Source organism: Camarhynchus parvulus, chromosome 1A (genome assembly GCF_901933205.1).
Source record: "Camarhynchus parvulus chromosome 1A, STF_HiC, whole genome shotgun sequence".
NCBI lineage: Eukaryota > Metazoa > Chordata > Aves > Passeriformes > Thraupidae > Camarhynchus > Camarhynchus parvulus.
This window is the reverse complement of record NC_044586.1, coordinates 68,891,463-68,918,941: the sequence shown is the minus strand read 5'-3', so window position 1 is coordinate 68,918,941 and position 27,479 is coordinate 68,891,463. Positions and strand designations below refer to the sequence as shown.

The 27,479-nt window shown below is 48.0% G+C and overlaps 1 protein-coding gene across 1 annotated transcript in view; it reads right to left on the bottom strand.

Annotated features, from left to right (window-relative positions):
- Positions 1-27,479, bottom strand: part of EXOC4 (exocyst complex component 4) — a 351,460-nt gene that overhangs the window by 2,911 nt on the left and 321,070 nt on the right. The window contains exons 16-17 of the mRNA XM_030959908.1: positions 27,023-27,201; positions 25,087-25,246 (exon numbers count right to left, since the gene is read on the bottom strand). Of these exons, the coding sequence (XP_030815768.1) occupies positions 25,087-25,246; positions 27,023-27,201 (339 nt within the window). The remainder of the gene's footprint in view (positions 1-25,086; positions 25,247-27,022; positions 27,202-27,479) is intronic.

Below are 27,479 nucleotides of genomic sequence, written 5' to 3'. Positions count from 1 at the left end.
TCTCTTTCTCTATCTTTTTCTCTCCCTTAATCCCTCTATCGCATTTGCTGTGGTCACTCAATAAAGGTGCATTTGCTTTGATTATCACTGCAAACCCCCTGTGCCGTGTCGGGCTTTTTTGCACCCTGAGATCAACCCACGAACCATCGCAAAACCCATTCATAAGGACGGATCATGACAATGGCCCAGACCTTTGCTTTTGCAGAATTCCACGAGCTCTTGCTTTTATTCAGCGTTGCCACGAGCAGAGAAAGCTGAACAAAGCACAGACATCTTCCTGCTGAGCGTCATCCTAAAATCCCAGAGAGGTTTGGGTTGGAAGGGATCTCAAAGCTCCTCTTGTTCCACCCCCTGCTGTGGGCAGGGGCACCTTCTACCATCCCAGGGTCCTCCAAGCCCTGTCCAGCCTGGCCCTGGGCACTTCCAGGGATCCAGGGGCAGCCTCAGCTGCTCTGAGCACCCAACATGGCAGGTCTTAAAGTCAAAGTGATAAAAATCCCCTTTGCTGAGACTCACAGGATGGTTTGGGTTGAAAGGGACCTTAAAGCCCATCCAGTTCCATCCCTGCTTTGATCTCCTCTCTTCCACCCCCAGATATCCCCTGGCTGAGCCCTGGGAGCTTTTCCTGCCCAGGCTGATGGTCTGGGAAGGGTAAATCAGCTTCCCCGTGCCCACATTAAAGCCAAAAGAGATCTTGGGGAGCTAAATTTGCTCTCTGGTTAGGCTTGCTAATCCCACATAATTATTTATTAACCTATTTGTCAGGGGACAGACTGAGCTTTTGGTAACTTTTAATTATTTTCCTTGGTTTTTAAACCTCAACTTTAAAACCACAAAGGAGTTGGCCAGCATTCCACGGAGCAGATTCCCCTCACTGCCCTCCATTTATTTATTTATTCCCTCCATCCTTTACCACTTGCTTTCCTCAGCCACCTCTTGATAATCGAGAGAGGGTTTCTAATGGCAGGGACAAAACACCCTTGTGAAAGGAAAATGAAGAGCCTAAATAAAAAATCACAGAACAAGAGGCTCGTCCCACTCCCTCTTTCATATTTCATTATTTGATAACATCAGAGGCTGAGTCCATCAGAGCTGCTCGGGCGAAGGCAAACAGGAGAGTGTCTGATCAATATTTATTAATACTTTCAAAGACAAGGGAGGCAAAGTTGAGCAGACTCTGTAATGGAGTGAATAATTACTCATGCAAATCGGGCTTGGCCGCGGGCGCCGCCGTGGCACAGCGGCAGGTTTTTAATTGCACCCAATTAAAAATGCACACCTTGTGCTCCTTCCCTGCTGCCTCGCCTGCTCCCCTTTTCTTTCAGAGGAAATTTTTTAATTAAAAAATAATCTGATCCCGAGAAGAGTGACAGATGGATCCTGTGTTCGTGAGGGGCAGGGATTCTTCAGCCAGCTCAGATTTGGGACAGGTGAGGAGAGGATGGGGCTGTGCTGCTGGGCTTGCCCAGTGCTCAGTTTGTGCAGATTTAGTCCTTTTTTTGCCTTTTGTTCCTTTAAGGTGCTCTGCCACATTGGAAAGGCCACAGATTTTTTTTATTTTGGAGCAAAACTTCCCAGCCCCTGCATCCCTGGAATGTCCAAGGCCAGGTTGGACATAACTTGGAGCAGCCTGGGATGATGGAAGGTGTTCCTATCATGGCAGGGATGATTTTGGACGTCCTTTCCAACCCAACTCATTCTAGGAATGTTTTTTTTCCTTTTTTTTTTTTTTTCTTAAGGCCAGGTTGGACATAACTTGGAGCAGCCTGGGATGATGGAAGGTGTCCCTATCATGGCAGGGATGATTTTGGAGGTCCTTTCCAACCCAACTCATTCTAGGATGAGTTTTTTTCCTTTTAGATGCTTTTTTTCCTTTAAGGTGCTCTGTCACCTTGGGAAAGCCATGGATTTTTTTGCTTTGGAGCAAAACTTCCCTGCCCCTGGAATGTCCAAGACCAGGTTGGACAGGGCTTGGAGCAGCCAGGGATGATGGAAGGTGTCCCATGGCAGGGATGATTTTGGAGTTCCCTTCCAACCCAACTCATTCTAGGATGAGTTTTTTTTCCTTTTAGGTGCTTTTTTCCTTTAAGGTGCTCTGTCACCTTGGAAAGGCCACAGACTTTTTGCTTTGGAGCAAAACTTCCCAGCCCCTGCATCCCTGGAATGTCCAAGACCAGGCTGGACAGGGCTTGGAGCAGCCTGGGATGATGGAAGGTGTCCCTATCATGGCAGAGATTATTTTGGAGGTCCCTTTCAACCCAACTCATTCTAGGATGAGTTTTTTCCCTTTTAGATGCATTTTTTTCCTTTGAGGTGCTCTGTCACCTTGGGAAAGCCATGGATTTTTTTGCTTTGGAGCAAAACTTCCCAGCCCCTGGATCCCTGGAATGTCCAAGGCCAGGTTGGACATAACTTGGAGCAGCCTGGAAGGATGGAAGGTGTCCCTATCATGGCAGGGATGATTTTGGAGGTCCTTTCCAACCCAACTCATTCTAGGATGAGTTTTTTTCCTTTTAGGTGCTTTTTTTCCTTTAAGGTGCTCTGTCACATGGCAAAGGCCATGGATTTTTTTGCTTTGGAGCAAATCTTGCCTGCGCCTGGAATGTCCAACACCTGGTTGGACGGGGCTTGGAGCAGCCTGGGATGATGGAAGGTGTCCCATAGCAGGGATGATTTTGGAGGTCCCTTCCAACCCAACTCATTCTAAGATGAGTTTTTTTTCCTTTTAGGTGCTTTTTTCCTTTAAGGTGCTCTGCCACATGGGAAAGCCACAGATTTTTTTTTATTTTGGAGCAAAACGTCCCAGCCCCTGGATCCCTGGAATGTCCAAGGCCAGGTTGGACATAACTTGGAGCAGCCTGGGATGATGGAAGGTGTCCCTATCATGGCAGGGATGATTTTGGACGTCCCTTCCAACCCAACTCGTTCTAGGACGCTTTTTTCCATTTTAGGTGCTTTTTTTCCTTTAAGGTGCTCTGTCACCTTGGGAAAGCCATGGATTTTTTTGCTTTGGAGCAAATCTTGGCTGCGCCTGGAATGTCCAAGACCTGGTTGGATGGGGCTTGGAGCAGCCTGGGATGATGGAAGGTGTCCCTATCATGGCAGGGATGATTTTGGAGGTCCCTTCCAACCCAACTCATTCTAGGATGTTTTTTTCCATTTTAGGTGCTTTTATTTGCTTTAAGGTGCTCTGCCACATGGCAGAGGCCATGAATTTTTTTGCTTTGAAGCAAAACTTCCCAGCCCCTGAATCCCTGGAATGTCCAAGACCAGGCTGGACAGGGCTTGGAGCAGCCTGGATCATGGAAGGTGTCCCTATCATGGCAGGGATGATTTTGGAGTTCCCTTCCAACCCAACTCATTCTGAGTTTTTTTCCTTTTAGGTGCTTTTTTTTCCTTTGAGGTGCTCTGCCATATGGGAAAGACCATGGATTTTTTTGCTTTGGAGCAAAACTTCCCAGCCCCTGGAATGTCCAAGACCAGGCTGGACAGGGCTTGGAGCAGCCTGGATCATGGAAGGTGTCCCTGTCATGGGGGGGATGACCTTGGAGGTCCTTTCCAACCCAAGTCATTCTAGGATTGTGGGAATGCAGCTGATGAGAACAAAGTGTCCCAGGGACTCATTCCAACAGAGAAATCCTTTTATTTCCATGTCCGCTCTCTTTATTTGTGCTATGCTGAAAAGCACCGATGGGATTTGTTGGGCTGATCTGACAGGAGAGATTTTACACACAAAAACCCCCACGGAACGGGTCCTTAGGGACCTGTTCTTCTTAGGAAGGTTTCTCTTATTCCATAGGAATTCTTCTCCCAAATCCTATGGGATAAGAGCTGCTCTTTACAAGGGAATTAATCTGCTCCAAGCTTTCAGCTCTTCAGGATGGTAAAAAAACTTCTCCGTGGGCATCCAGCCCCAGTGTTGATGGCACATTTTGGGGAATGAGGAGTGAAGGACTGCCTGAGGGATCCCAAATCATTGATATCCTGCTCAAACTGGATAATTAACTAATTCTGATGGTTTGGGTGGCAAAGGTTTGTTAATTTTTTTGAAAAATAAAATCCATTTTTCATGTGATGAGACCAACCGAGACACCCACGGCCTGTTCCTCTGACCACTGGCAATGGGATGGAGTCCAAAGCTGCCTTGAATTTTTTTGGGTTTTTTTTTAGGACAAAACTGAACTTTCCCTGCTCCCTTTATCCATCTGGAATTGCCCCTGGAAGATCCACCACAGCTCTGTGCTAAGAGCAGACAGGGAAGGTTAAATATCCCTTTAATGGGATGGAAATGATTCCCAGCTGCAGGAAAAAAACATCCCATGGACAAACCAAAAATGCAGAATCCACCTGGCCCCCAAACCTGTTTGTTTTGTTGGCTTTTCAGCAGCACTTTTGAGAGAAACTACAGCAAATTGCCAACCATGAACCCATTCTGCAAGGAGGCATTTTGAGCTTATATATCTATAGATACCCATATTAAAAAAATGGTCTCTTGAACTCTGTTCTTGGAGAAAGAGAATAAAAATTAAGAAGCTTTCTCATTTAGGGGGAAAAAAAAATCTCAGGAAAGGCAATGAGGATGAGCCCAGCTCCTCTGAGGGCTATTAATACCATTCTCCATTTAAATGCTAATGTTCACCTCTAACCCACAGAAAAAAAAAGTTTTGGAAAGGTGGCCAGGTGAATTCCAAATGAAATCCTGATTTCCCTGAGAATGACTTGATCTCCTCTTCAGAGGAAGAGATGTTTCAGAATAAAGGATCTCACTTTAATTATCCCTTCCTGACGTGGCTGGGGGCCTGCTCTGCATCAGACAGGAACAGGAATTCCAGTCTGGGCGCTGAATTAGCCAAAGGGAACAGAAACAAAAAAAAAAAAAGGAGAAATATGAATTCTGTCCCTTATCTCCTTCTCTTTTGGGGGGTTAGGGAGGAGCTTTGCCAGCACCCGGAATTGCTGCTCTAATGGGAAAGTCAGAAAGGTTAAGTAGGAGGCACTTATGGAAAATCTGGATAAAAACTAAATGAGGGGACAGGGAGACAGGATAGAAGGAAGAATTTATGATGAGGGTGGGGAGGCCCTGGAACAGAATTCCAGAATTGCCAGAGGAGCTGTGGCTGCCCCTGGATCCCTGGAAGTGTCCAAGGCCAGGCTGGAGCACCCTGGGATAGTGGAAGACATCCCTGCCCATGGCAGGGGGTTGGGATGATCTTTAAGGTCCTTTCCAACCCAAATTCCGTGATTTTATGAAAAACCACCAGGCAGGACAAGCAAGAAACTGAAGATGATAACAAAAATCACTCAATTTTGATATTTGAAGATCATGGTGGAACCACGACATTTAAATATAGAGGGGGATGAGTGAGTCCAAAAAAAAAAGAAAAAAACAGCAAGAAATTGTTCACTTCAGTGAAGGTGACTGAAATTGTTGACTTCAGTCAAGTAATGCAGACAAAATGGATTTTCGGGCCTGGCTGAAAGAAGAAAATCCCATGGGATTTTCCCTTTGGAGTTATTAGAGGTGGGAATGGGGAAGAGCTGAGAATGGTTACAGGGCACTGGACATGGGGCAGGAGGGATGAGTTCCAGGCAGGAGCTTGCAAAGATAAATCTGAAAGCTCAGAACACCAAAGGAAAACGCAGGTGAAGCAGCAATTACTGTAATTTCTGCACCTGGTGAAGGCGGAGGGGATGTTTGCACACACACACGTCAGCGAGCAGCATTTTAAATCAAAGATCTGCAAATGTGGGAGCTGCCGGCTCCAGCTCCAGGGCTCCTCATGACGAGATGGAAAACAGGCATGGGAGGTGACAGATTCCAGGCTTTTCATGGAATCACACATGGCTTGGGCTGGAAGGGACCTTAAGGATCATCAAATTCCAAATGGGGCAACATCCCCATCCCAGGTTGCTCCAAGCCCCATTTAACCCGGCCTTGGAGATTTCCAGGGATGGATCCAGTTCCTCTTTCCAACCACTGCTCATCCCAAACTGCAGCTGCAACCCTAAAACAAGGGACATCACCCTCAGGACACCATTCCACGAGGGAATGTAAATCCTGATGGACTTTTCTGCAGATTTATTCCTTGGTTTTCAATCAACCCGGAGCAGCTCTGGGGTCACCAATGGGAATGTTCCTTCTGTGCCTCCAGAAGAACCCAAAGTGGTTGTGAACATTAGGGGAGGTCACATCAGGGATGGTTTTGCTCTTCTGGTCACCCTCAGCTTCTCTTAGACACCACACCAAGGCCTGGACACTCTCCTGCGTGCCTGGGGTGAGGAAGAAGCCCCTACATGGCTCCAATGGGGAGGAGCTGTAAATCCCCCATCAGGGAATGTAAATCCTGATTGTCTTTCCTGCAGATTTATTCCTTGATTTTCAATTGGAGCGGTTCTGGGGACACCAATGGGAATGTTCCCTCTGTGCCTCCAGAGGAACCCAAAGTGGTTCTGAACATTAGGGGAGGTCACATCAGGGATGGTTTTGCTGTTCTGGTCAATCTCATCTCTTCTCTGACACCGCACCAAGGCCTGGACACTTCTCCTACTTGGCTCCATGGACTGAAAAACCCCAAAATGAGGCCAAAAATGTTCCCATCACTGTGATCTCCACCTTCTCTGTGCTCACCTCGCCCACAGCCCCTTGCAAGCAGCTGCCCCATCAGCACACGTGGCACAATTCGGGGCAGGAGGCACAGGTGGCTCTGGGGCTGTGCTCACGAGAACATAAAAAAGCACAAGAATGTGAAAAACCTCATTAAAAACCTAAAAACGTGCAAAATTCCAGGATGGGGAATGTTTTGGGAAAGGAAACAAAGCAGGAGAGGAAGAAATAAAAGTGAGTTTGGAGTACAGTGCTCCACGCTCCTGTGGTAGCTCTGCAAATCACAGCCCTTAATAAATAATCAAGGGATGGAAGGATAATAATGTTTTTTGTTTTTTTTAAAGCTGTAAGAATAATTAAAATTAAGTCATTTATCCAAGGCAGGAAAAAGTATCAGAGGTGGGAAGCCCTCACCCTTCGCTCAGTACCCAGGCAGGGCTCTGATCAGCTACAGAGCCAGGCAAGAAAAACAAGTGTATTTATTCAAAAGGGCACAAGCACAGCCTTCTAATTAGAGACAGCCTCGTTAGAAAATCCAATTATTTCCCCTTTTAAAGTTTAAACCACAGAGACAGCGTATGCAGCCCTACATATCAATCAGCTCACCTGGGGGCTGCTTTTTATACAGACGGAGCCATTTTGGATAAAAACTCCCCCAGCCAACACCTCTGGGTGCCACGTGCAGCTCTGTCACCGGGTTTGTCACCACTGCAGAGCTTTTTGTCAAACACAGATGAGAAATCAGCTCTTAAATGCAGAATTAATTAGCAAAGGGAAGGGTAAGGGATGTGCAGAACGTCACCACCCTTCCCAAAGCTCCCTCCTGTCCTCCCTCCTCCTTTTTATCCTGATAGTTATCTGCCTTATCTATTATTTTCTAATTAATATTTCCTTCTCATTTCCTTCTCCCTCCAAGGGTTCATCACTTGGACAAGGCTGCCCTGATGGGAACAGGAGCTCCAGGGGAGGCTCAGGTGGGAGAGCAGAAGGAATTTCCTGATGGAAAAAGTTGGTAAACAGAGAGATCAGAGGAATTTCCTGTCACAGACACATTTTATGAAAAATCCTTTCCTTAGGATTTGTTCTCCTGAGAAGCTGAGAGGCCTCAGAAACAAAATGTAAACAATGGTTATCTGCTGCTGTGGAATGCAACAGGTGAATTTTTGATTGTTCTCATGTGGTTGTTTTTAATTAATGGCCAATCACAGTCCAGCTGTCTCGGACTCTCTGGTCAGTCACAAAATTTTATTATCATTCTTCCTATTCCTTTCAAGCCTTCTGATGAAATCCTTTCTTCTATTCTTTTAGTATAGTTTTAATATAATATATATCATAAAATAATAAATCAAGCCTTCTAAACATGGAGTCAAGATTCTCATCTTTTCCCTCCTCCTGGGACCCCTGTGAACACCACCACAATTTCCTCATGGAAAAAGTTGGTAAGCAGAGAGATCAGAAGGAATTTCCTCATTTTTAGGACAAAACCGAACTCTCCCTGCTCCCTTTATTCATCTGGAATTCTTCTCCCAAACTGTTGGATGGAAAAAGTTGGTAAACATTGGAAAAGGCTGCACAGGGAGGTCTGGAGTCCCCGTCCCTGGAGGTGTCCAAGGAGGTGGCACTCAGGGCTGGTGACGAGGTTGGATTCTGTGACCTTGGAGGGCTTTTCCTACCTCAACAACCCCGGGATTCTGGGAATGGGGATCCCTGAGCATCCCCACAGAGCCCTGACACCCAATCCCTGAACACCTCTCAGCCCCTCCCAGCGTGCAGCGAGACACAGCAATTACACAGCTTTTCAAAGGGAGGATAAACCCATTAAAGCCCATTAAATAACTCTTCAAAAAAAAACCCAAAAACCAATGTCTGAGCCACTCCTTGTAGCTCCAAACCGGCTGATCCTAATGAGAGATGGAAATTCTCCCTCTCCAAATGGAACTTTATAGGGTATTAAACAAGCACCCTCAGCACTTATCTAAATCTTTAATTAGTTCTATAATATACTGATGATATCAAGGCTAATTAAATTTATACAGATAAAGAGCAATGAAATTCTAGCCAAGTGAGCTGGAAAGTACATATTAAATAGTAAATTTAATGGCTCAGGAAGATAAATGCAATTTTGTATAAAAAAAATTAAATTCAATTTACATGTCGTATTAAAATTGATTTTGAGTGTGCAAATGATTGGAAAAGAATCTTTTTAATAGATCAGTAAAAGTGTTAATCTGACCTGTTTAAATATCAGTTATTAATGCCAGCATTTGCAAATAAGCCACACACATTTGCATTTTACTGCATATAGTAAAAAAAAAAAAAATTATTGATACCATCTGCCAGTTTATAAGGAATATTAAGGGATTTTTCCCCTTGCCTCATGCATAAATTGGAGGGAAGGTGGAAATGAATGTAGCCTGAAAGGAGAGGGAGTCAGCACTTCCACAAAAGTGCAGCAGAGATTGCTCCAGTCAGCAAAAAAAAAATCCCACAATTTTCCCTTCCCTTTGGGAACAACAATCCCTGTGGCAATTTATTTAGGATCAAGTGAGGTGGAACTGGATGTGACTGGGGAGGTGCCAGCTGAGCTCTGATAGACCAGGAATGGCTGGGAGCTGCTGATGGGTGAAGGACACAATGGGATCTGCCTGGTGGGGACGGAACTGGGACAGAAGCTCAAGCAAGGCCCTCAAGGCAATGTCTGTAGGTCATGGTTGGGTTCCACAAGTCAGTGTCAGCCTGGGGTAGGTCATGGTTGGGTCCAACAAGTCAATGTCAGCCTGTAGTAAGTCATGGTTGAGTTCCACAAGTCAGTGTCTGCCTATAGTAGGCCATGGTTGGGCTTCCAAGTCAATGTCTGCCTGGGGTAGGTCATAGTTTGGTCTAACAAGTCAACGTCTATGTGTGGTAGGTCATGGTTGGGTTTCCAAGTCAATGTCTGCCTGTAAGAGGCCATGGTTGAGTTCTAAAAGTCAACGTCTGCCTGTAGTAGGTCATGGTTGGGTTCCACAAGTCAGTGTCTGCCCGGGATAGGTCATGGTTGGGTTCCACAAGTCAATGTCTGCCTGTAGTAGGTCATGGTTGGGTTCCACAAGTCAAAGTCAGCCTCAGGTGGGTCATGGCTGAGTTCCACAAGTCAACGTCAGCCTATAGTAGGCCATGGTCGGGTTTCCAAGTCAATCTCTGCCTTTAATAGGTTGAGTTTGGGTTCCACAAGTCAATACCTGCCTGTGGTAGGACATGGTTGGGTTCAAGTCAATGTCAGCCTGGGGTAGGTCATGGTTGGGTCCAACAAGTCAAAGTCTGCCTGTAGTAAGTCATGGTTGAGTTCCACAAGTCAGTGTCTGCCTATAGTAGGCCATGGTTGGGTTTCCAAGTCAATGTCTGCCTGGGGTAGGTCATAGTTTGGTCTAACAAGTCAACGTCTATGTGTGGTAGGTCATGGTTGGGTTTCCAAGTCAATGTCTGCCTGTAAGAGGCCATGGTTGAGTTCTAAATGTCAACGTCTGCCTGTAGTAGGTCACGGTTGGGTTCCACAAGTCAATGTCAGCCTGTAGTAAGTTGTGTTTGGGTTCCACCAGCCAGTTTTGCCTGTAGTAGGTCACGGCTGGGTTCCACCCAAGTCAAGGTCTGCCTGTGGTAGGCTGTGGTCAGGTTCATCGAGTCAATTTTCCTGCAGTAGTTGTGGTCAGTAGTTGTGTGTCATGCTCCAGTAGTTGTTGTGGTCAGGTCCATTAAGCTGTAGTAGTTGTGGTCAGTAGTGGTTGTGGTCAGTAGTAGCTGTGGTCAGGTCCAGCACTAGGCTGTGGTCAGGTCCATTAAGCTGTAGTAGTTGTGGTCAGTAGGGGTTGTGGTCAGTAGTAGCTGTGGTCAGGTCCATCGAGCCACAGCGCTGTAACTATGGCGGAAAGAAACCAGGATGGGTTCAGTGCCAAAATTTGAGATGTCCAGAAGTGGTGGGCATCAGCATGGAGCTGTGGATCTCCTGGGTGAGGGGTTCAGAGCTCCAACCCTCTCCTCCTTGCTTTCTGTGGTGGCCACTGGCCTGAGGAACATTTCATCCCAACTCCTCCTGATGCTTGGAAAGCTCCAGGTTGGAGGCCACAGGTTTTTATGGGCAGCTGCTGCTCATTTCCAGCATTTTTGGTTGAAATTGCTTCTCCCTCTCGATCATTCTGAGGGCAAAAGTCGTATTTAGAGGGATTGGAACCCACCACCCCTAAAAGAGCAGCTCCCACACTGCTGTGTGCAGCACAGCTGTGGGTTCTTCTGGCCATTCCTGGTGGATTTACCTCCAATTATCCCAACTTTTTCACCCAACAGAGCTTCACTACAGTATTTTTTTGCCAGACAGCACAAATCTGAGCATTTTAAATGAAAATGTTATCAAGGCAATGTCAGTGCAGGGTAAAACCCAGAGCACATGGGGTTTCTATCTCCACTCTCCACTGCATGGAAAAAACAAGTTTTACTCATGGAATATCCTGGAGTTGTGTCACTTGAATGTCACTTTTTATGGACAGACTCCACTGCAGTGCAACAGCAGCTCCTTGGAAACAAAACTGGTCCCCACAGAGCGAGAAGAGAGTCCCTGCACTGCTTCTGGATGGTGGAGTAGTTCAGAGCCATCAAAAGCACAGCAATTCTCTGAACTGCTTTTCATCCCCTCCCTCTTCAACTGCACAAACCCTCCAGCCTCCCCAAAGGACTCTGCTGCGAGAGATGAACCTGCAGTTTTCCCCAGTAATTTATTGATTTTTTTCAAGTTTTTTTCAACCTCTCGCAATTCCCATCTGAGAATTTCCCCAGGCACCTTGGAGACTCTGCATCCAGAACTTGTCTGTCCTCTCAAAGGCTGCTCCGAGGGTGAGAAGCACCAAGGACCCCACCGTGGTCCCCTCCAACCTCATCTGTTCTGTGAGGGGAGCTCCTTGTGTGCCCAACGGGGTGCATCCCACCCAACAACACCACCCCACAAAATCATGGAATCACAGAACCATTCAGGCTGGAAAAGCCCTTTGAGATCATCCAGTGCAACCATTCCCAGCACTGCCAAGGCCACCACTGACCGTGTCCCCAGATGTCACAATCCCATGGCTTTCAACCCCTCCAGGGATGGGTATTCCAGCCCTGCGCTTCTTCGGATGAAGAGATTTTTCCTAATACTGATGCTCCTTGAGTAACCAATCCCAGATTCCACCCCTGAAAGCCCCTCCAGGGATTAAAAGCACATTTTCCTGATGATTCCCAAAATCTGCACATTCTCCATGAAGGAAAACTGAATTTCCCCCAGCGCCCCACTTTTAACAGATGGCAGAAAAATTCACCCATTTCCCACGTTGGGCTGGGCTTAGGAAAACAACCTGGGATCTGAAGGCACTGAATCCTATTTAAAAAAGCCATATTTTATATCTTGCCTCTTCCCAATCCAAGCTGTTCCCCACCAAAGCATCAAACTTGCTCTTATTTGGACTTTTCCTTCCCCTACTTGTTCTTCCACACATGACAATGTGGAATCCTGTCTGATTTACAACTTCCTTAGGAGAAGATCTACTTGAGAGACTCATTTCAGCTTTAGGTGTTAATGCACCTCTGTGACGTGAGGCGGCAGCTGAATTTTAGAGATTCTCTGTATTGTTTGAGCTGAAATCTGGAATACAAATGATAAAAGACAAGTGGAGCTTTGCAGCCTTCAGTAAAATTGGAGTAAGACATGATATGCTGCACATAATTCCCTGAATATATCTAAATGTCGACATCATCATACCTGTGCGTTTTCAATGCAGTGCTCTGGATGCAATTATTCAAATAGCTCCCTTAAAAATAAGAATTGAGGCATTTGGACATTCTCTGAATGTGTGGATTTCTCCTGGCTACGAGGCCCAGGTTCATCAGAGGACAGATTTAATTGCTACATCAGAGTTTGTGTGTTGATATTCGACATCTGACGCGCGAAAGTTCAGGGACGCCAATCAGGCACGGTGCAGATGCCACTCTGCAAAATGTTCTCAGACAGTCTCCATCTGTCAGATATGGTAATCCCTGCTCCCCATCAATAATTCACCTCCTTCCCTCCACGTTTCCCGCATTTGAGTCGGAATTTTTAATGGCAGAGGCTCCACCTTGGGTAGACGGCGTTGCCTGATCTGCATTCCCCGCTCGTTCCTGCCCCGCAGCCTCTCGCCTTTGGCACTTCAAGAATAATTTCTCAGTTTGTTTGGGGTTTTTTGTGGTTTTTCTTTTTTTTTTTTTTTTTTTTTTTTTTATCACAGCTCTCCTTTTGAGCTGTCCCATCTTGCTGGAGGGTGGAAGTCAGAGGGTAATTATGGCAATCACACCGAAATCCAGCTTGGGGGGATCACGCCTTTCCTCGGAAAGCTCCTGGGGAACACCATGGGGGAGGCTGAATCCCCCAAATAAAGAAGTAACTGCACAGTTGAAAAGGGAGAAGAGCGGGGAAAGGGAGGGAAAAAAGATGATGTGGAGCTGTTCCTCCATGGGTCAGAAAATGCTGAGGGGCATCTTGTCCCCAACTGACTCTACAGAACCCATAAAATCTTGGTTACATCCCAAACTCTTTGCAGCCTTAAATCCTTAAAGAGAATTAATGAAAAAACAGATGGAAACTAACTTTTTACACAGGCCCCAGATAGTGACAGGACAAAAGGAAAGTTTTAAACTAGAAGAGGTGAGATTTGGATTAGATTTTAGGAGGAGGGGGTTTATTGTTTGTTGTGATTGCCCCAAAGAAGGGGCAAGGGAGGGAAGAAGATGATGTGGAGCTGTTCCTCCATAGGTCAGAAAATGCTGAGGGGCATCTTGTCCCCAACTGACTCCACAGAGCCCAGAAAATCATAAAATCTTTGTTGCATCCCAAACTCTTCACAGCCTTAAATCTTTAAAGAGAATGAATAAAAAAAAAAAAAAAAAAAAGATGGAAACTAACTTTTTACACAGGCCCCAGATAGTGACAGGACAAAAGGAAAGTTTTAAACTACAAGAGGTGAGATTTGGAGTAGATTTTAGGAGGAGGGGGTTTATTGTGAGAGGTTTATTGTTTATTGTGATTGTCCCAAAGGAGATGTTACTGCACAGTTGAAAAGGGGGGAAAGAAAGGGAAGAAGCTGATGTGGAGCTGTTCCTCCATGGATCAGAAAATGCTGAGGGGCATCTTGTCCCTGACTGACTCCACTGAGCCCAGAAAATCATAAAATCCTAAAATCTTCATTACATCCCAAACTCTTTGCAGTCTTAAAGAGAATTAATGAAAAAAAATATAGAAAGCAACTTTTTACACAGGTGACAGATACTGACAGGACAAAAGGAAAGTCTTAAACTAGAAGAGGTGAGATTTGGAGTAGATTTTAGGAGGAGGGGGTTTATTGTGAGGGTGGTGAGGCACTTGGAGCTCCCTGGAATAGGGGAAGGTGGTTTAGGGTCCCTCCCAACCCAAACGATTCCATGATTCTGTGATCCCAGAGCCAGGAGATGGCTGACTGTTGAGAACATTCCCTGGCATGAGGGCAAATTCCCCCCATAATCATCAATCACTCCTTCAGTGACAAAGAAAGGCCCCCAGGTGCCCCCAGCAGGTGCAGCTCCACCTCTCAGCATTGGAAAGGTGGAAAAATCGTTTTGGGACTTTTTTTGGGAATAAACGCTGAGGATAAGACGTGATAGCTGGGAATGTTAGAGATCCATCCCCAGGCATGGTTCCTCAGCAGAAGGCAAAGGATGAAACCCCTGGTTGCAGAATGCAGCTGTAGAAATCCTTATTTAGGATTTATTAGGATTATTTAGGTTCACCAGCTGAACCTGTGGCTTTGCACCTGGACTCACCACCAGCCCTGAGTTGGCTAAAACCTCCAAGCCTGACCAAAAGTCAATTAATTAAAGATCTTGTTGATTAAAGAGTAATTAACTACAGAGGAATGTATCTCAACCTGCCAAAATTCAAGTGTCCGGTGCAACCCTTCACTGCCATGGTCACCACTAACCCTTATCCCCAAGTGCCACATCCACTTGGTTTTGAACTCTTCCGGGGATGGTGACTCCACCGCTGCCCTGGGCAGCTGTGCCAGTGCTTTAGAACCCTTTGTGGGGGAAAAAATGTTCCTAAATCCAGTCCAGACCCCCCTGAAGGGCTGAAAGAGCTGGAACCCCGCTGTTCCTGGGCTACACCTGCTGCCACCCCTGCTCTACCCCACTGCTGTGCCATGGCTTGACCCTGCTGTCCTCTCAGTTCTGCTGCTCCTGTCCTTTCCTCAGTTTGCCTTTCCCCTCCTCTATCCCACCAGGAATTGGCCCTGGCCCCTTCCCTTCCCTTCCCTTCCCTTCCCTTCCCTTCCCTTCCCTTCCCTTCCCTTCCCTTCCCTTCCCTTCCCTTCCCTTCCCTTCCCTTCCCTTCCCTTCCCTTCCCTTCCCTTCCCTTCCCTTCCCTTCCCTTCCCTTCCCTTCCCTTCCCTTCCCTATCCCATTTCCAGTTCCCTTGACTCCCATTTCCAATTCCAGTGGATCCATTTCCAATTCCCCTGGATCCCGTTTCCGGTTCCCCTGACTCCCATATCCAGTTCCAGTGGATCCCATTTCCAGTTCCCCTGACTCCCATTTCCAGTTCCAGTGGATCCCATTTCTAAATCCACTGATCTCATTTCCAATTCCCCTGGATCCCATTTCCAGTTCCCCTGGATCCCATTTCTAGTTCCCCTGACTTCCATTTCCAGTTCCCCTGACTCCCATTTCCAATTCCAGTGGATCCCATTTCCAGTTCCCCTGACTCCCATTTCCAGTTCCAGTGGATCCCATTTCCAATTCCCCTGGATCCCATTTCCAATTCCACTGGATCCCATTTCCAGTTCCCCTGACTTCCATTTCCAATTCCCCTGGATCCCATTTCCAATTCCACTGGATCCCATTCCTGATTCCACTGGATCCCATTTCCAATTCCACTGGATCCCATTTCCAGTTCCAGTGGATCCCATTTCCAGTTCCAGTGGATCCCATTTCCAGCTCCAACATTTATAGATTTCTAAAAGTGACCATGGATTGGAGGGTGACAGTGCCACCTCTCCAATGACACTGGACAAACCAACAGTCCATCAAATTTCTCTTCTATAAAAGAATGTAAAACCGTGAGTTATTTACAGAAAGCGTGTGAGAGAGTTTGCTACAAGAATGTCAACATCAGAAGGCTTAGAAAATCTTTAAAAATCAAAGTGACACACGCCACCCCACTGCCAGCCACAGACCACGTGGGTTTGCTCTGTATTTCTGCCGCCCTAACCCAAAACCCAAATTCTGTGCAAATAAAGCAAATATTGGGGAGTTCTCCAAAATCTCCCAGAGCCACCCCAGAGAGGACAGTGGCCACCAGAACCGACACCTCCAGGATGTGCTGTCAAACCCTGGCCTGAACAAACCAGTGCCCACCTCACATTGCACAGGCCTGGGTAAATTAAATTACCCAATTCCTGGGTAAATTAAATATCCAAATCAAAGTGACACACCCCACTCCAGTGCCAACCACAGACCACGTGGGTTTGCTCTGTATTTCTGCTGCCACCACCCCACAACCCCAAATCTGTGCAAATAAAGCAAATATTGGGGAGTTCTCCAAAATCTCCCAGAGCCACCATAGAGAGGACAGTGGCCACCAGGACTGACACCTCCAGGATGTGCTGTCAAACCCTGGCCTGAAAAAAACAGTGCCCACCTCACATTGCACAGGCCTGGGTAAATTAAATTACCCAATTCCAGCTGGAATTCCAACTCAGACCTTCTATTAAAGCACTTCCACAAGTCACTGGCCAGTGGCAAAGCATCGTCACCGAGGCCAAAACCACTAAAGGTGGAAAATAAGAAGAAAAAACTCCCAGCAAGAAAAATCCCTTGCCTTTAATTACCATTAGCAATGCAGCATGACCGAGGGAGATAAACACACAGGCACCTACACAAATAAGGAGCTTGGGAACACAAAGTAATTACTTTGATAGGTTTTTTTTTCTTCTCCCCCTCCCCAAAGACATTCAAAACTTATTAGTCTCCAGAAAGCACATATCAGCAAAAGACTGTCACCTCGGGGATAAATGAGGGATTTGTTTGGAACTCATTTCCAGGAGAATATATCCTGATGGTTTTAAGGCTGAGGAGGAACGTGTTCTGGACAGAACTTACTTCTTAAAAATGTTTGTTCCCATCTTCCTGAGCCTGGAAATGGGAACACCAGGTTCTGCCCGGTGAGAAGTTCACCCCATTGATTGTTTCTCCACCACGCCACGAACCCAGCGAGGAAAAGTCAATGAAGCCTCTCAGTTTTTCAGTCCATTTCCAGTTTGGGAAAATTGAATTAATCTCTTTACTCAGACATCCCTGCCCAGGCAACGAAAATCATTGCAGAGAACACGAAAACCTCTCTCTTTAAAGGTTACAGAGCGAGGAGTAACAGTGCCTCGGGGCAGGGCTGAAAAACCTGATCAAAATAAAACATTGAGTCAACGCTGGCGAGGCTGAGCAGGACTGGTGCCTCCCGGAGCTGCTGATATTTCCAGATGATTCCTCCTGGCGCTTGGAGCCGTCCCCACGGAGAGTGGGTGCTATGTGACCTCCCACAGCCAGGGGAGAGGAGTGCTGGGAGAGTTAGCCCCGAATCCAGCTACTCTGGGGGGTGTAAAGGCCTCAAGGGTTGTGCTGGGGAGGAATATTTGAGACTGGGCACATCAAGCAGAGTCACATCTTCCAAAATCTCCAAAATCTCCTCTCCATCCTGTGCTGAGAAGTTTCAGCAAAGGGCTTGGCCATGCCCCAGCTTCCAGCAGCTTCTAAAGGACTGGAAAAGCTGAGAGTTTGGGAAAGCTGGAGAAGCTGAAAAGGCCAAAGGATCTGGGGAAGGGAGCTGGAGAACCAGGAGGGGCTGAGGGAGCTGGGAAGGGGCTGGAGAACCAGGAGGGGCTGAGGGAGCTGGGAAGGAGCTGACCTGGAGCAAAGGAGGCTCAGGGGCCCTTGTGGCTCTGCACAAGTCCCTGCCAGGAGGGGACAGCTGGGGAACAGGGACAGGAGCAGAGGGAACGGCCTCAGGCTGGGCCAGGGCAGCCTCAGGGGGGATTTTGGGGCAATTCCTTCCCAAAAAGGCTGCCCAGGGAGGTTTAGAGTCCCCATCCCTGGAGGGATTTAAAATCCATGTGGATGTGGCACTTGGGGACATGGGGCAGTGGTGGCCTGGGCAGTGCTGGACTCAATGATCTTTGAGGGCTTTTCCAACCGAAACAATTCCGTGATTCCAAATGTAATGAAAAGCAGGGAGACATCCCAAAAAATGCTCCAGGGAATGCTGGGAAGGCACAGACTGGGGCCCTCCTAAAACCCCTGGCAGATTTCACTGGGAATGGAATCCATGGATGGGGGAGCTTTAATGATCCCATAAAAATGTGGAGCTTTGGGATGCACGGGGGAAGGGCCACACAGGGACCCTCTGATCCCCCAAATCCCCCTGGGGCAGCAGGAGGAGGGAGGTGAGCATGAGGCCATGGAGCTGAGGGGTGGTTTGTAATCCTCTGATTTTCGGTTAATGCGGTGAAACCGCTAATTACAGCTAATTAAACCTGCACTGAGATCAAAGCTCAGCAGAAGCTACAGGGGGGAGCAAACAAGGCAGAAAAGAAAGGGAAAGAAAATAGGGATTTTGTTGTAACCGAGTCCTTAATTGAAAACCAAAGCAGCTTTGTTAATTAAAAGCTGCAAGCCCAAACGAGGACAGGCTGCAGACACAGGAGCCCAGCCTGGGATGGAGGCAGCACAACTTTCCACAAGCTTTTCCTCCTGAGCCTCTTCTGGCCCTCATCCCCTGCAGGGAAGGGATTTCCTGGGATCCAGACTGGGAAGATTTGGGGATTTTTACCTTTCACAACTCAGCTATGAAGAGGGGGAGCAGAGCGCCCTGTGTGCTCAGCTCATGTGGGGTTTGCTCCAACTGAATGATCCCAAACACCCCAAATTTGGTCCTGGCTCGAGGGCAGCCCCAAGGAGAACATCTGAGATGCTTCCCTCACCCACAGGCAGCAGAGGAGCATCTCAGGAGCTCTGCAGAGACTCCTGACTCTGAGCAAAGCATTCAGGCCAGGATTTGCAGGACCCGATGCTCCCCACACACAAATGGAGCTCAGAGGTGGCTCCCAGAGGAAGATTCCCTCCACCAGCTCCTCCCTCAGGCAACCTGGACACAACCACAGTATTTACTGAGAGTAAAATCAGGCAGAGAATTAAGATTTAGCAATTAAAAGTCTTCCTGCAGAGCACAGGGATGTTCGAATGCTTCCCTTTCCCTCGGCAGCTCCCAGTAGATGGCAGCAGGTCATTGCTGATTCCCGCTGCCAGGGAACGGCAGAAACTGGGGAAAATCGAACAAAAAATCTGCCCAATAGAACCAAAACCTGCCCCGGCTGGCAGGACAGGAGGGCTGAGCGCCGAGGATCCGAACCTGGCAGCACAGCCCCGGTACCAGCCCAGCAGTGATGCAGGATTGACGTGGGATTGAGAAAAGCTCGAGCTGCAGCTGCATCCTCCACCCTAAACCTTCCCATCCTCCCCTTTCACGGGATCATGGAATGCTTTGGGTGAGAAGGGACTTGAGGATCATCCAGAGCCACCCTGGCCATGGGCAGGGACATCTTCCACTGTCCCAGGGTGTTCCGAGCCCCATCAAATGTGGCCGTGGAATAAAGATGGGTTTGAGTAACAGGAGCATTCCCCAGCCCCATGGAGGGGCTGGAAAGGGCTCAGGGAATGGAGCTGGGAAGGGGCTGGAGAACCAGGAGAGGCTGAGGGAGCTGGGAAGGGGCTGACCGGAGCAGGAGGGAGCTCAGGGGCTTGGAAGGGGCTGCACAAGTCCCGGCGAGGAGGGGACAGGGAAGGGGCTGACCTGGAGCAAAGGAGGCTCAGGGGGCCCTTGTGGCTCTGCACAAGTCCCTGCCAGGAGGGGACAGCCGGGGAACAGGGACAGGAGCAGAGGGAACGGCCTCAGGCTGGGCTCAGGGTGGATTTTGGGAAAATTCCTTCTCCCTAAGGGTTGTTAAACATTGGAAAAGGATGCCCAGGGAGGTTTGGAGTCCCCAACCCTGGAGGTGTCCGAGGAACACCTGGATGTGGCACTCAGGGCTCTGGGCTGGGGACCAGGCGGGGGTCGGGACACAGCTTGGACTCCATGGGCTGGGAAATCTTTTCCATTTTCCATGATCCCGTGAGTCGATGATTCGGGTTTACTGATGGCCAAACCAGGAACGAGTGGAGCTCTGATGGCTCCTCCTCACTCCATATCCCCAGGGAGCCACCAGCAGAGCCAATGAGGTGCCACATCTGCTACAGGGACATGTCCCAGCCAATATCCCTGGAAATGTCCCAGTCAATATCCCCAAAATGTCCCAGCCAACATCCATGGAAATGTCCCAGCCAATTCCCCAGAAATGTCCCAGCCAATACCCCAGAAATGTCCCAGCCAACATTCCTGTCATTGTCATCAACAGCAGGACAAGATTCCCGGTCCCTGCAGGAGGGGTGGCCATGGGAACACCTGGAATGGGAGCTCCAACTCACTCCAGATGTGGGGACACCTCTGGACCCCTCTGCTGCCACCCCCTGAGGCAGGGAGGACCCCGAGAGGCAGGGACAGCGCCAGCCCTGCTCATTTCCCAGGTGACAGTGACACTTGTCAGGGAAAATGTCCCCATTTCATCCCTGCTCTCCCTGCTCCCTTTGCAGCCACCTCAGTTGTACACTCAGGTTTAACGCTGGTCTGACTCAGAAAATCACTTTTTTTTCAGTGATTTTTTAATTCAAGGGTGAGTCTGAAGCAGAATCCTCACCCTCTGTGACGACCTCTGATGAAATCTTCATTAAATCCCTGAGAATTTCGGGTGAGGATAGAGGGAGAGGAGGGAAGAAGACACAAGGGAAAGGATCCAAGTTGGAATTCAAATTTGAAGCTTTTATCCCTTTCATGCTATAAATCTAATTCTGGCTGTGAAACTTTGGTAATTTGGAGGTATTTGGAAGTCGTGCTCAGTCCCAGACTTTGCAGCACACGCCTGGATATTCCACAGGGAGAAAATCCTGCTTTTTCCTTAATAAAGCAGTGGAAGCCCCAACAACCTCCTGCATTTCTGCTGCCCTAGATACTGAACACACACAGGAGTGAAAAACCTATTAACATTCGCAGGAAATTTAGCAAATGCCACAAATCCTTTGTGACACCTCAGCAGTCAGAACCAGCCTGTTTCACCCTTTCTCCTGGCGGAGAAAAACTCCTCACACCACTTGGCAATTTAATTTTTTTTTTTTTTTTCTGGCGGAAATGTGCTCTGTGATGCTCTGCTGAGACTTTCCTTGCCTTGAACTGAGAATCTGAAAGCAGAACTCATTTAAAACACATTTTCCCCTTGCCATGGGGTTCTCCCAAAGCAGCCAACGCTGCTGTTGTCACCTGCAGGTTACAGAGCTTTGGAAAAATGGGGTTGAAACAGCAAGAGCCTCCCCAGGACCAACAGGTGTTACCTGGGCTTGCTCTGAATCCTCCACCTGATTTTTGATTCAGAGGAAAAAGGGTTTCCCCCTTCCAGCTTCCCTGCTTGGGATTTCTAGTGCCTGGAGTCCCTGAGCAGAGAAGGAAGGGATGCCCAGTGTTCTCTGAGGCCTCTAAAAAGCCTTGAGGACAACGCCAGAGGTGAAAAATAAAAGCAAAAAAATCAAAATCACAACGCTCAGGAAAACCTCAAAAAAACCTTTTGTTCCTTTCTCAGCTGGCCTGGTCTTTCCTACAAGCTGATTTCAAACTCTGAGGAAAGGGATGTGCTCCAGAATTCAGATTTGAGGCATGGAGTGTGGAGAGTGATGTATTGGTTGTTAATTGTGGCTAATTGCTGTTGAACCCTCAGTGTGATGGACACAGAAATAGCCAGGCAGGGCTGGGGCTCTCCTGTCCCACCTTGACCCTCCAGCTCCCTGGGGCAGTGAGGCAGGGAGGGAATTTATCCCAGGAAAAAAAAACCAAAAACAACTTTTGGTCCTTTCTTAACTGGTCTGGTCTTTCCTACAAATTTCAAACAGGTTCACTTTGAGGAAAGGGATCTGCTCCAGAATTCAGATTTAAGGCACAGAGAGGGGAGTGTGGAGAGTGATGCACTGATTGTTAATTGCGGCTAATTGCTGCTGGAACCCTCAGTGTCATGGACACAGAAATAGCCAGGCAGGGCTGGGGCTCTCCCCATGACCCTCCAGCTCCCTGGGGCAGTGAGGCAGGGAGGGAATTTATCCCAGGAAAAAAAACCAAAATAACTTTTGTTCCTTTCTCAACTGGCCTGGTCTTTCCTACAAATTTCAAACAGGTTCACTTTGAGGAAAGGGACCTGCTCCAGAATTCAGATTTGAGGCATTCAGATTTAAGAGTGATGTATTGGTTGTTAATTGTGGCTAATTGCTGCTGGAACGCTCAGTTTGATGGACACAGAAATATCCAGGTTATTTCTGTGTCCTGGGGCTCTCCTGTCCCACCATGGCCCTCCAGTTCCCTGGAGCAGTGAGGCAGGGAGGGAATTTATCCCAGGAGGTACAGGGGGAAGGGAGGATTTCTCCATCAGCTCTGCCACTGCTCCTGTACATAAAAAAACCACTTTATCTCGGGAAAGGCCAAACTGAGAGTTATCCACAGCACAGAGCGTTCACAGATTCCTGCCTGAGCTGTATCACAGAGGTACAAATCACTTTTATCCAGCCTGATGCTGTTTTATGCTTTCTGGAGGGGAGCTGTTATGTTTATTTAATGGTTTGAGTAGAACCTGGCTGCCCTGGGGTCCCTGGGGTGAGTGAGAGCCTTGCTGAGGTGATTGTGGATTCAGGTGAGCAGGGCAGGCCTGGGATGCTCCAGAGCCTTGTTCATGTCAAAGGAGGCTCTGGGTAACAAACACTTAAACATTCAGGAGTCATCTGAACAACTAAAGAGTCAAACAGAGCATGAAAGAAGGAAAGAGGGAAGTGATGAAGCTGTGAAAGCAATAAAAGAAACGTGGCTGAGTTGATTTGATGGGGAGGATTCAGCACAAAGCTGCTGTGGGAGGGTGGGGGTCAGGCTCTGCCCCCGAGGAACACGGGACAGGACGCAAGGAAATGGCCTCAAGTCGTGCCACAGGAGTTTAGGGTTGGACATCAGGAAAATTCCTTCACCACAGGATGGTCACATTTAAGAAAGAAAAGATGAAATTTGGGAAGTTCGTTCCTTGCAGAGTTCCTAATGGATCTTCCTCCCTCCCCATCCTGCAGGCCTCAGCTTCCTCATGCCAATGGTGATCTGAGGAAATGAATTCAGTAAGGATCCACCCCCAGATGAGATCCCGAACAAATGAGGCACTCAGCCACACTCCTCACCCTGGGAGTTCAGACTGGAACTTGGAACTCCTCATTCAGCCTCCAGCAGCATGGCCAAGTGATGGCACCAAGACTTTGTGGTGGGTCAGATCCAAGTTCCACACAAACCTCTCTCATTTCACCCCATTCCTCCATTTCCAGGTTCCAGACCTTTCCTTTGGCTGTTCCTGGCTCAGCTGTCCCCTCCTGACCAGCAGGATCAGCTGAGCCAGCCCTGAGTCCAGCTGCCAAAACCACGCTCAGGGCTCGCCTCCACCTGCTCATCCCTCAATCCTCCTTGGGGGAAGAAACCCCAGAATGTGGGAGAGGTGTGCAGGGCGTCTGTCACACCCAGTTTTGCGTTTATTTGGGGTTTATTTTGCTGTTCCTGCTATTCCAAGGTAACAGAACTCCAGGGAGATGTCCCTTCAAGCCAACCTGGATCTGGTGACCCTGAGCCTTCAACAAACCAGAACATTTCTCACCTGGGAATAAATCCAAGCCCAAATTTCATCCTGTTTAAGTTCCACCCAGCACCTTTGGAAGCTTTTCCCTGCCTGGGTTTTGGTCTTGGAGAAGCCCCAAGGGGGCACCAAGCACAGACACTTTGGTGGGACCTCACACCAGCCTCAGCTGATCCACGTTTGGGCTTGATGACCTTGGAGGTCTTCCCTACCCTTAAAAAAGCCCCCTGATTCTATGATTCCACGTTGTCCAACCGAAGGAAAGCCAAAATTGCCACCAGCACCTCCAGCTGCTGAGCTTGCCACTCGTCTGGCCACCTGAGACTTTTGGAATGCTGGAACCCAGGGCACAGGGAATGTTTCTCTGCCTGATCCCCAGGAGAACACTGCTTTTAACCTCCATCCATGGAGAAAGCTTCCAAGGCTTTGGGATGAACTGGAATCTACGAGTGTGTGAAATTGATAATAGTGTGGTTTATCACAGGGTGAAAAACTCAGAGTTTTGGGGTTTTTAGTGTGGAGGTGGGTAGGAGACAGGATGGAGGATTTGGGGCATTGTCTGATCTTCTTGTTCTTCATCCACTCAATTTTCTGCAGTGTTGGGGCACAGAGGGATTTGTTAGAAAGAGCTGCAATGCAGATGTTGTGTCAACAGACAAATAATTCGTTATTGGTAGAAAGGTAGAAATAAAATACGTTCTAAGAATTAATTGGACAAAACAGCTCTAAAAGACCTTGAACCTGTGTGTTTGGTGACTTTTTTGGTGCCTTCTCTTCGTACACTAAGTCTGGTGCGCAGACAGCATGCTGAACTTTTAATGAGGAAAAAAAATGAACAAAAACCTGAAGACCGAAAAAAACCAAAAGCCCTGTTCATCTGTCAGTCCTGGCTCAGAACCTTTTGGGGGTCTCCCCAAAAAGCTCTTCCACATTGGGAAGTTATGGTAAATATTGTACATGTAGTTTTTAGTATAAAGAGATAACACCGCCCCAAGGTGGTCAGTGTGCCTCTGTCTGACCTGCTGGACAGACCTCAGCAGGCCAGAGAATGAATGTGATAGATAACAGCAAATAAACAACCTCGAGAATGAGAACAGATGAGTTCTGACTCCTTCTTCGACTGCTGGGCTGGGAAAAGAGGCTCGTACCTACCTCAGAGTCACTCTGAGCAGCAGAGATTCTGAGAGCTGGACAGTTTATCTCTACTCTAAACAATCCAAAACTGCCAACATCACCCAGAAGATGGAGGACAAGAAGAAGGAGAAAGGCTGGACACACGCAGATTCCTCCATCTTGCCCCCTGAACCCCCATTCTAAAACCCCTAAAATTCTACTTTTTCATCCCGTGATAGATTCACTATTATTCCACTTAGGCTTTTGTGGCTTGCAGATCCTCATACAAGATTGGTAATTTTTTCCATGGGTCATAATCAAAGTCACAGGGGTCTTGGGCACTGTACCAAGGTCTCTGAGCCCCCTGGGCAGGGGCTCGAGCCCTCCAGGAATTTCCTGGGTTCTGACATCTAACATAGGTGGTAGGTATTGGGAAGTATTGTAGATAATGTACGCATAATTTACATTATCTCGGCTGCTGTGGGCCCCAGGTGAGGGCCAGAGGGCGAGGTCTGTGCTCACCTGGCAAAGTCCAGGTCGGCCTCCCGGGACATGGTGATGTTGGTCAGGTTCTGCTGCAGGATGAAGATGTTCCTGCACATCTTCTTGATGCCCGACTCGCTGATGCGCCTGAAGTAGTGCGCGCCGTTGATGAGGATGCAGGAGATGAGGTGGCCCAAACCTGCGAGGGGGGAGGAGATTTAGTGCCAGTAATTCATGGTAAAAAAAACCCCAAAATGAGCATCGTAAGTGGTGCATGTGAGCTGGATCAAGGGATAATTGGATTTTAACTGGAAACCTGTCCCAGACATGTTTTATGAAAAGTCCTTTCCTTTGGATCTTTTCTCCTGAGAAGCTGAGAGGCCTCAGGAACAAAATGTAAACAATGGTTATCTGCTGCTGTGGAATGCAACAGGTGGATCTGTGATTGGTCCATGTTGGTTGTTTTTAATTAATGACCAATCACAGTCCAGCTGGCTCGGACTGTCTTGGTCAGCCACAAGCCTTTGTTTTCATTCCTTTTCTATTCTCAGCCAGCCTTCTGTTGAAATCCTTTCTTCTATTCTTTGAGTATAGTTTTAATATAATATATATCATAAAATAATAAATCAGCCTTCTGAAACATGGAGTCAACATTCTCATCTCTTCCCTCATCCTGGGACCCCTGTGAACACGGTCACAGAAACGCTCAGTAATCTTTGTGGGGCAGTTTAGGACTTTCCACCTCTTTAGTAAAAACACAAAAATGTCCAAAATCTTAGAGCTGTGTATCAAGGGATAATTGGATTTTACTTGGAAACCCTCAGTAATCTTTGTGGTGCAGTTTAGGACTTTCCACCTCTTTAGTAAAAACACAAAAATGCCCCAAATCTTAGAGCTGTGTTGTCACAACCACTGATTTTTAGCCAGGCTTTGCACAATGTCCCTTCCAGTCCCTGGGCAGAGCAATGGGTCACTGCAGCTCCTGTAGAACCACAGGGTTTTACTCTGTTTTTAATCTGTTCTCCAGGGTGGTGGTTTCCCTGTTTTTCCTGGTAAATGGAGTCTCCAGGAGCAGGGATGAGCAGCATTCCAAAGCCCCTGACGTACAAACCCTCTCTGATCAATCCTGAACACTTTCCTGTGTCTGAAGGATGTCAGAAGGGCACAGCTGGGGGCTGAGGGACACAGGCACCCCCAAAATGATGCACCCACTCGTGCCACATTACAAAGAGCAAAATCCCAGCCTGATTTGCACTGCGCAGGTCTGGGCAAGCCCAGAGGCCAATTAAAAGCCTAAATTAAGGATTTAGTTCATGTCCAGGGAGCCAGGGTGGGAAATCCGTAAATCCCAGACCTGGGATAAAGAGGTGTGATGAAGGAGGACCATGAGTATGAATTTAAACTTCAACAGGATGTGAATGGTCCCCATGGCTCTGTGTGGAGCCATTGCCCTCTTCTTGAACGAACAGGGAATCACAGAATCCCAGGATGGTTTGGGTGGGAAAGGACCTCAAAGCCCATCCAGTTCTAATCCCATGGGCAGGGACACCTCCCACCATCCCAGGCTGCTCCAGCCCCAGTGTCCAGCCTGGCCTTGGCCATTGCAGGGATGCAGGGGCAGCCCCAGCTGCTCTGGCAATCCCAGCCCAGCCAGGAATTCCTCATTGCCAAGATGCCATCCATGCCTGCCCTCTGGCAGTGGGAGCCATTCCCTGGGTGCTGTCCCTGCAGGCCTTGGCCCCAGTCCCTCTGCAGCTCTCCTGGAGCCCCTGCAGGCCCTGCAATGTGCTGGAAGCTCTCCCTGGAGCCTTCCCTGCTCCAGGGGAACATTCCCAACTCTCCCACATGGCTCTCACTCAACGCTCCGTAGGTGACAGCAGCACCTCACTCTGCTTCACCCCTGCAAGGAATCCCTTGGAGCTTTGGGATGAGGATGGAAAACCCTTTATGGAGGAAGGAGTGGGAAGAGCCTGACCTTCGAAGATGTACTGGAACTTGTGCTGCTGCAGGCTGGCGCTCATGGCCTCCTCGATGGCGCTGATGTCCTTGTTGAGCCGCACCACCAGCGGGTCGTAGTCCATGCTCTCCACGTTGGCCACGATGGCGTAGTTCCCTTGCTTGGCCAGAGGGATCAGGTAGTGGAAACAGTGAACCCTGTGGGCACGAGGGAGGAACATCACAATGCAACAACCCCTGTTGTAAAGTATTCCTGGGATGCAAAGTGTTTTTCCCTTCCTCAAGCTGGTAAAAAATAACTTTGTGAGATGTGTGGTGATGTTTGTGTTAAAGGCATCCTCCTCTTGTTGTTGTCCCATCTTCAGATGTCCCAGACATGTTTTATGAAAAATCCTTTCCTTAGGATCTTTCCTCCTGAGAAGCTGAGAGGCCTCAGGAACAAAATGTAAACATTGATTATCTGCTGCTGTGGAATG